The following is a 9,196-nucleotide window of genomic DNA, read 5'->3' as shown; positions in this document are numbered from 1 at the left end:
GTCCCGCCCCCTCCCCTCTTTTCCCCTACCACCCTTCCTCGCGCCCGCCACTCCTTTCCAACACACACACACATCACGCACGCACACACGCACGCACGCACACACGCACACACACACACATGCACACACACGCACACAAACATTCATGCACCACGCACACCCCTCAAGGTTGGCCTGGCGTCGCGCCTGGAGAAGCACGAGCTGCTGGAGTTCCGGCGGCTGGCGGCCTTTGTGTACAAGCGCAACCTGCGCTGGCGCAAGGCCGTGGAGCTCGCAAAGGCAGACAAGTGCGTTCTGGGGGGATCGAGGTCGTGTGTGTGCGTGTGTGTGTGTGTTTGTGTGTGTGTGTGTGTGTGCGCGCGCGCATGTGCTTCGAGAAGGGCCTTGGAATTAGTTTTGGAGTGTCCAGCTCCAGGAACAAAGCTCTGTTCTGCTCGTGACAGCCGCTCGCCCGCGCGTCCGCTTGGCTCACTGGTGTCGTGCTGCGCCGCCGCCCGCGCGCGCCGCCTGCCCTCAAGACCCGTCCCCGCGCGCGCCGCCCCACCCCACACCATGTCATCACCCCGTTCTCCACCCCTGCACCCCCCGCCCCCACCAGGCTCTACAAGGACGCAATGGAGACAGTCGCGGTGAGGGCGGCGACGCGTGCATCCGCAGCGCCCCGGTGCTCACAAGTCGCTTTCTGCTGCCGGGCCACCCCACCATCATGGCTTCTTTGGAGCTCCCGCGTCGACCCCCCGCGCCCATATAATGGCACCTGCAATTCTGCTGCCCCGTGGCCGTTCGAATGGCGCCCCTCGTGCGCATCGCGGCATCCCCTGAAACCTGCCCCTGCCCCCGGCTGGCAGGGGGGGCTGGCCGCTGGATGATATGTCCTGACATCGCTCCGCCTCCCGACCGTCTCCAACCCCCCCCCCCCCCTCTCCTCCCGCGAAGGTGTCTGCCACCCCGGAGCTGGCCGAGGAGCTGCTGCGCTGGTTTGTGTCCCAGGGCGAGAAGGAGTGCTTCGCGGCGACGCTGTTCACCTGCTACGAGCTGCTGCGGCCCGACGTGGTGGCGGAGGTGGCCTGGATGAACAAGCTCGGGGACTTTGCCATGCCGTACATGGTCCAGGTGGGCTGGGGAGCACGGTGTGTTTGTGGGGGGGGGGGCGATCAAAGGGGGGGCCAAGGCGTCAGAGGATTGGCGATTGGCGAGCGGTCGTTTGGGGCGGCGGTGTGCTGGCGCCTCTGGGATCTGTGCGTGCGCGTTGATTTGCGTGCGGCAGCTCGCCAGCCCTCCAGGCCCTCCCGCCGTTGCGGGCGACCTGTCGTGCTGACTGCGCGCATGCTGCGTCTCGGGTGGGTTCGCCGGACCCAGTCCACGCATGCCTCCCCCTGATCACCCCACCCCACCCCTGATCACCCCACACCCTCACCCTGATCCCCTCCCCCTCACACATATCCCTCGCGCACCCCCTGATACACCCCCCAGGTGATCAAGGAGTACACCGGCAAGGTGGACCTGCTCATGAGCGAGCGCAAGGAGGCCAAGGAGGCGGAGAAGGGCGCGGTGGAGGCCATCAAGCAGCAGCAGGCCGCGGCAAACAGCTACGCCATGCTCATGCCGCTCGCGCTGCCGGCGCCGGGGCAGGGCGGCGGGCCGGAGTTGGGGTACGCGCCGCACCCGGGGATTGGGGGCGTGCCGCCGCCGGGGTACGGGCCGGCCGCGGGGTTCACGGGGCAGCCGTACTGACGCGCGGGCTGGGGGCTTTGAAGGGGGAGTTCCAAATTCCGGCACCTGCGGCGAGCCGCGCGGCCGGCGCAGTTTGGGGTCCGAGACGGGCCGTCCCTCACGGGCCGCATGCTTGTGCTGTGTGTGAGACTGGGTTTCTTTGATGGGATCGAGGCAGTCAGCGCGCGCGTGAGCACGCGCAGGCGCAGGCGCGCGCCGCCGGACAGCCCCAGCAAGGGCTGCGCCGCGGCCCGTCCGGCGCTGCCGTCCGCTGCGCCAGCGCCCCCCCGCACGCCTGAGCGCGCGCTGCAGGTGATGTGCATCTCCTTTGCATCACGCCGCGCGATGCACAGCATTTCCTGTAACCCAACGACCACTCACGCACCCTGAGACGTTTGAGCGTAGGGTAAAGGGCGCCATGCGCAGCGGCAGCAGCCGGGGGGCCTCGCAGCCTGCGCCCTCAGTTGACGCTGTAATCTGCGGACGTCGAGCATGACCCCCTCCATGACTGCTTGAGGCCGCTGGCACTGCTGTCGGGAGAGGGAGCCAGGTTCTCAGGGTGATGGGGGCCATGCCAATCCTAGACTCCTTGGAAGATTGCCAGCAGCACGCGGCACCGATGCCTGCTGCCTCGGAGGCCCCGGCATTGTGCAGGGGCTCGACATGCACCCCACCAGGGCGGCACTCACGTGCCGTCTTTGGGGGTGTAACCTGGGGCCCTGCAAGATCCGCGTGTGACAGTTTAATGCGTGGGCCAGCTGTCAGCTTCTCACGGCGCCGCGCCAGGCTGCTGCAGACTTCAGATTCCCGCTGATGGTGGCAGCGGTCAACAGCAGGCAATATGCAGCGCTCTCGTGGGCTGCGTGTCAAGCAGGGCTAACAAGTGGCGCGTCGCGCCGGTTGCACACCTTCTGACCATTCACTTGGTTTCGCAGCGGTGCATCGCCTCGGCATGCGGCCGCCAACTGTGCGTGTGGGGCATGCAGCGCTCCTGCCTCGCAACCGCACAACCCCGAGGCAATCCAACCAACCGATTCGCCCCGACACGAAGCTCGCAACATCACCGAGCCTTCTCTGCTATCGGCTGAGCAGGAAGGCAGTCGTAACAAAATTATCTCACAGCTCTTGTCTACAACATCTACAAGGCCCTGGAATTCGCGCACCCCCACTACTAGGCAGATTACTGCAGGTTGACTTTTGGAAGATGAACAGGCTTGTTACAAGCCTGAAATACTTCTCCATGACATATTCCGGTCATATTGTCATCTTTTATGAAACTATTGTTACAGGATTCCGCTTAGCGGGCTCCTGTCGTGTTGACACGTGTCGGTCAGCGCGTTCCGGACGTTGCGCGTTCACGCCTTATTTGCATCATGGTCCACGACAAAACTATATTGCTGCTGTTGACGTGCTGGTGCGCGGTGATGTGCACGAGCCCGGCTACGGCGCTGATGCAGCAGCTGAAGGTTCTCGTGCTCTCCACGCCCGGTGAGTTTGTGGATGCTCGTGTGTGTGCCACAACTGCGCAAGCTAAAAATCTTTGCAACAACAAACGCATTTGAGCCAAGGTAATGTCGAAACGCCCCATTACAGCCCTCGTCTTCACAGCCCTGACTCTGCCTCGGAGGCGCTCAACTAGCACCGAGGCGCCAGCTCCTTCCCGGAGCGCCTCGCATTCATTACGCGCCGCCCACGCCGCACCACAAGGCGATCATGCCATGTCCCTTTTGTAAGGCGTGCGTTGCAATCCCCCACAACCCGACTGCCCCTCCAGGGTTTGTGGGCACCGACTTTCTCGAGGCCACGATGGACGGCCTGGGCGTGCCCTACGAGGTGGTGCGCGTGGACAGGGCGGCGGCGCAGCCCCTCAACTTCACCCAGCTGCTCTGGAACCCCGACGGCTCCGCGCGCTACGCCGGCTACTTCATGTGCGCGGCGAGGCCTTGCTGTGCCAAGCAGCCCTTGCATGCTTGAGGCGCCATTTTTGGTGCTGTGGCTGCTGCACACCGCAATGCCTCGGAAGCCCCTAACACATGTATTGCCTTGTCTGCGCGCCTTGCCTGCACCCTCACGTGTGCACGCATGAGCGCACGCGCACTTGCACGTGCGCGCGCGCGTGTGCACGCACACACACACACACACACACACACACACACAAACACACAAACACACACGCGCGCGCGCGCGAGCGCGCGCGTGCACACTCACGGGTGAGTCTCGCATAACGTGCCCATCTGGCCTAGGGCGCCCAACCTGGAGGCCATCGGCACGCTCAACAAGTCGGACGTTCTCACGCTTTGGGACTTCCAGCTGCGCACCGGCGCACGCAGCGCCAGGTTTGGCGTCTGGCCCGGGGTGAGTTGGGGCCTGTTTGGCCGGATGGCTGAAACATGCTGCAATGATGTACCTGTCCTGCTCAGCTGTAGCCAGTGTGCGCACTGGCTAGCGTGGCTCCTCACGAATTGCGCGCGTCCAACTTCCAGCAGCAGTCTTCTGAGTGGCCCCTGACCGTGCTCGATGTCCTGACGCTCCCACCCCTTGCAGAGCATCAGCTTCAACGCAGACACTGCCTCCTGCAGTGCGGCAGACCTGCCCATGACGTTCAGCGCAGGGGCGGCGCCTGTCATCGGCTCGTCGGGCATCAACCCCGCCGCAACCCTCGGGAACGAGGGCCTTTGGAGGTGAGCGGCACAAGATCTGGAAGCGTTATCGAGAGTGCACCCCTACTAGTATGCGATCGTTCCTGCTGCAATGCAATGCTGTAGCGTACATTTCTTGCAAGCGTCACCCGTCTGTGTCAGATTGTCACCCGTGCTGCCGTTTTGTGTCTACCGTATCATGAACGTTTCGAACGCCCGGTTCTGCGATCTTCTAGTCAACGCGTGCGTTGACAGCGACTTCGACCTGCTGCAGAGTACCGCCACACAGGTCGCGGCAGCGCTGCACACACACCCCGCCCGACGCCTTCCGCCGCAGGTGCCCCTTCACCAAGACACCAGCAACCGTCGATTGCCCGATCTGCGCTGCAGACTTCCCCGAATGCATCAGGCCCAACTGTACAGCGACACCCGTCCTTGATTTTGCTGGTGGCGCCACCGCGGGCGGCGCCCTGGTCAAGTACGCTGACGGCCGCGAGTCCCTGGCCTTCATCTTTGACTGCGCCGCCTTCAGCCCGACCTGCATGGTCCTGGGCCACCTGTCGCTGAGCTGGCTGCTGCATGACATCATCCCGGGGCAGAGGGACGCCCTGCTGACCATTCACCAGTGAGGGGCCAAGAAAGTGGGGGCCTGCCTGTGCTGAAGGTGTTGGCAATGCATTCCTGCCGTACGCTGTGTGCAGCAAAAAGAGCACAAAGACGGGATGGACAAAAGTTGTTTTGTGGCTATAGTTTCCCCAAACTTCGCCCTCTATTTTCCCAATTTCTCATGAGGTGTGCTGTGACCGCAACCGTTTGCTGGAGGCAATGCGGCTGGAGTCCGCAGTGTGGGCCAAACTCACATGGCCCCCTGACAACCCTTGCACGCGCACATGCACCCCCTCGCACACATAACCATTTTAACATGCAACACCCCGGCTTGCGTGCGCTGCACAGTGACGACATCTTTCTGACCACAGAGTTCTCCAAGCCCATAACGGACGGGGGTGTCACGCGTACGGCCTACCGCGCCACAAAGGCAGACCTGCTGGCGCACCTCACATGGCAGGCGACCCTCAACGCCAAACTGCCAGCCGGCAGCGACTTCAAGTGAGTCAATTGGCGCCGTGGCGCTGTGGGCGCTGACACATATGCTGTTGCTCTCGCGCATATCGGTACACGCCATTGCCCTGCATGGCCGCATGCCCGCTCTTGCCGCCGCATACATTCAGTTGTCCTCGCATGCGCACACCCACCTCTGCCTCCACATCTGCACCTGAGGCGCGGCAGACCCACCAGCCAGCCCCAATCCCCTGATACCCCCACCTTTGCCATGCCGCCCACCTCGAACCGGCCCAACCCGAAGGCTGGAGTTCCCTTTCAACGGCGCGGGCGTCCTGGAGACCGCGGCGCAGGCGTCCACGCCTGGCCAGTTCACAGCCACCCTCCTGGACATCGACGACCGCGGCTGCCTGGACCTTCCGGAGTACAACACATCAGGCTGCGGCTGCTGGTTCAGCGGGACAGCCACATGCTCGTCGCCCTCCGCCTTCTGCAGGAACTGCACGAAGGCGCGTGCAGGGGCCTGGAAGCAGGGGCCAGCGGGCAGCACAATTGGATTGGGGGGCTTGGAGCTGCAGGAGTTGCAAATGGCGCCAAGCACACTCGTTTGGGAGCGGGCTACCGTTGTATTTGGGGGGGGGGGAGAAGGGGGGGGGCAGGCGTTGGTTTTCTACATTATGGGTTCTTTGTAGGCCGGCACTCACCTTCACAGAGCTGTAGCCCGGGCTGGGATGTAGCACAATAGGGCTTGCGCTCAAAAGCTGAATCACCGTCACCGCACCGCCACGCACTGTTGCCGCCCGCCCCGCAGGATTGGGCCAAGCCGGCCGGATTTGGGACGAACCGCGTCGCCGCCGTGAGCCGCCTGGCTGCATGTCGCCGTTCTCACATCCCCGCAGTCGCGGGCCGTGGACAGGCTGCCAAGCTTGAGGACACTGATGCAGATGTGATGGCGCGGCGGGCCGTGCACACTACATTCTTGACCTGCCCTCCATCCCCTCTCTCAGGCTCGCTGCCCAATCCGATGCTGATCCCTCCACTACCCTGCTCTTGGATCCAACCCTGCCCACCCCAGGACGCCCTGGCCACTGTTTCCACCTGGAGCCTGGCCCAGATCAGGGCCGGTGACGAGCTGGCCGACTACGTAATCAGCGAACCCGCCCCCACGAGCGGCTTCAACTGGTGCTCACACACCTTCTCACACCAGGTGAGCCTCACACTAGAACCCGCAACAGGAGGAGGCGGCATGCATGGCAGCCCTGGCTGGGCCAGCCTCAAATAATGGCCCGTGGAGGGGCCTGATGGCGCAGCGCCTTGGCCCCGCTCATCAATCGACCACTATCGCCTAGTTGCGAGCGCGCCCAAGCAAGCAGCCCGCCAAGCATTCCTTTGCGCCCCGTCTATTGCCCCCAGAACCTGGACAACGCAACCTCGTATGACACGGATATGCAGCTGAGGCTCAACGCAGCTATGGCGGCCCCGGTGAGCACCTGATGAGGGGAGATGAGGGGAGATGAGGGGCCGTGCCCGCGCGCATGCCGCAGCCACGGCATTGCCTTGGGGCCCTGGGCTGCCACAGGGACGGTGCCAGCTGTGCGCGCTGGCTCTTGCATGACATTCGGGCAAGTGCAGGGGCGGGTTCTGGGGCTAGATTTGGGTCCCCATGCTGCGGCTGGTGTGAGAGGAGCGGCCTGTTTGGGGTCTAGCGCTGCTCGCTCCACAGTATCATTCAACTAGTAGGTATCCCTTGTCTGGAGTGCGTTGACCCTGACGCGTGTCACGTTTCCCTTTGCCTTGCCTGCGGGAGAATGCAGGCCTTCCTCGGCCTCACTACCAAGGCCTCCTGGAGCAGCAGCTCCATGGTAACCCCCCAGATCAGCGGCCTGCGCAACGGCGACGCACTTGCCACCCTGAAGGCCAACGGGGTCACCTGCGTCACCGGTGACAACACTTGGTGAGGTGCTCGATTACCGCCTGCTTGCAAGCAAGGTGTTTGGGCGGGGCGTGGTGAAGCGCGGCCTTGCAGCAGGCCAGCAGCTTGGTGAGCATGCCTTTTGAGCGATTGTTAGCTGATGACGACGCCGCGCTTTCACGCCCTGTGCTCAGGCCCTTCCTGCTCAACAAGGAGCAGCCCTACCACATGCTGTACACCACGGCAGCAACTAACGGCATCGACGGCATCGCCATCATGCCCAGGTTTGGGGTTCTTGACCAGCATGGCATGCTTGCTGGGTAGCTGTGCACACAGCAGCGACAACACTACACACCAGGCAGTGTAGCCCTACGTCATGCCACACTGCCTCGCCGCGCTGGCATTTATTTTTAGAGGTGTTTTTCAAGTCAATGTGGCCATGACTCCTCCCCCGCCCTTGCATTACGGCGACCTCAACGCTGCCCCCAGGTCCGCCACCGAGGTGTACTACAACTGCACCACTGCTGCCCAGAACCTTGACCTCTACAACTTCCTCTACTTCAAGGTGTTCAACAGGGACTCCACCTTTGACGAGGTGCTGGCGCGCGAGGCCGTCAGGGTGGTGCGTGATGGGCTGCTAAAGCTGCGCCACGACCCCTACATGATGGTGAGGCGATGTTGATGGTCGGGCATCTGATCATGAAATTGCCTGTCCCCGTGCATGACCACCACCCCAAAGAGTAGGGTGGCTTTGATGACTTGAGCGCCTATATCAACTGATGCACGGCAGCCTGTAAAAATCTAATATCCTAAGTCACTGTTCCTTGTGCCGCCTGTGCCAAGTGCTTATGTCTTGCCTTGGACCCGCAGCACCAAGCCAACCTCGGCCTCGTCGACTCATCGGGCCGCTCCCTTGTCATGCGTTGGGTCGACGCCGTTGTGGCGGAGTTCACCAAGTACACCAATTGGCCCCTGAGGTCTGCAAAGCTTGACGACCTCAGGGCCATCTTTGAGGCCCGCGAGGCGCGCGATGCTTGCAAGCTTTCCTACCAGATTGAGACCACCCCCTTGGGCACAGCTACGGCTGTGACAGTCTCCAGCGCTGCGGCAGCGTCCGGCGCCAAGTGCGACGCCCCGCTGATGCTTGGGGCCGGCGTCGGCGGCGCAGCCGCGAAACAGGTCATGATCCCCCTGGTGTCAGGGGGCTCGGCGAGGGTGGAGCTGACAGGACAGCAGTGGAATGCGTTCACTGTCGTGCGGCCGTGCTCACCACCATGCCTCAACGGTGGAGTCTGCAACACGACAGTGGGTGTTTGCGACTGCACCGGCACAAACTTCACCGGCGCCGACTGCTCCACTGCAGGTTAGCATAATAATGATACGGTCTGTCTAGGCATCCGATTGTTCCGGGAAACACCTACACCTAGCGCGAAGTCGCTGCTGTTGCATTGGTTATACAGTGCAGGTGTGTCCCTCACTGCTCCTTACTAAGTGTCCCTGCATAATCTGACGAGCACTGAACCCATCTTGCCTTATCTGTGTGCCATTTGCAGCGTGCACGGCCGCCAATTGCACCACTTGTGCCGCGGGCTCTGCCACGGCGTGCGCCACGTGCCAAGCTGGCTACACCCTCGCAAACGGCCAGTGCGCCCTGAGTGAGTGGCGTCGCTGTTCATGTGTGAGGTGTGGCAAAACACCTGGATGTGCCATGTGCGCAAAGCCTGGAGTGCATACGTGGGTCTAGATCTGTCCAATCATCACTAGGGGTGCACACCTCGTCTTCAACCCATCTTAAAAGTCGCCATCCTCCACTCTGTGATGATTGCAGCATGCACTGCCGCCAACTGCACCACCTGCGCTGCGGGCTCCGCCA

The 9,196-nt window shown here is 62.8% G+C and overlaps 2 protein-coding genes across 2 annotated transcripts; both read left to right on the top strand.

The window, feature by feature from the left end:
- Window positions 1-614: 614 nt before the first annotated feature.
- MNEG_10758 (hypothetical protein) lies at window positions 615-1,734 on the top strand (the record flags this gene model as incomplete). The annotated part of the gene is made up of 3 exons (XM_014040771.1): window positions 615-629; window positions 937-1,113; window positions 1,474-1,734. The coding sequence occupies 3 exons, from the start codon at window positions 615-617 to the stop codon at window positions 1,732-1,734; spliced, it is 453 nt and encodes a 150-aa protein (XP_013896225.1).
- A 1,403-nt stretch (window positions 1,735-3,137) lies between these two features.
- MNEG_10757 (hypothetical protein) lies at window positions 3,138-8,691 on the top strand (the record flags this gene model as incomplete). The annotated part of the gene is made up of 13 exons (XM_014040770.1): window positions 3,138-3,201; window positions 3,488-3,641; window positions 3,957-4,068; window positions 4,258-4,394; window positions 4,690-4,977; window positions 5,307-5,459; window positions 5,716-5,924; window positions 6,419-6,618; window positions 6,825-6,893; window positions 7,226-7,365; window positions 7,518-7,607; window positions 7,813-7,990; window positions 8,194-8,691. The coding sequence occupies 13 exons, from the start codon at window positions 3,138-3,140 to the stop codon at window positions 8,689-8,691; spliced, it is 2,292 nt and encodes a 763-aa protein (XP_013896224.1).
- Window positions 8,692-9,196: the final 505 nt, after the last annotated feature.

The sequence above is a fragment of the Monoraphidium neglectum genome (assembly GCF_000611645.1).
Source record: "Monoraphidium neglectum strain SAG 48.87 unplaced genomic scaffold scaffold02447, whole genome shotgun sequence".
NCBI classification, from domain to species: Eukaryota; Viridiplantae; Chlorophyta; class Chlorophyceae; order Sphaeropleales; family Selenastraceae; genus Monoraphidium; species Monoraphidium neglectum.
The sequence above is the reverse complement of the archived record's forward strand: the minus strand, read 5'-3'. Positions and strand labels throughout refer to the sequence as shown.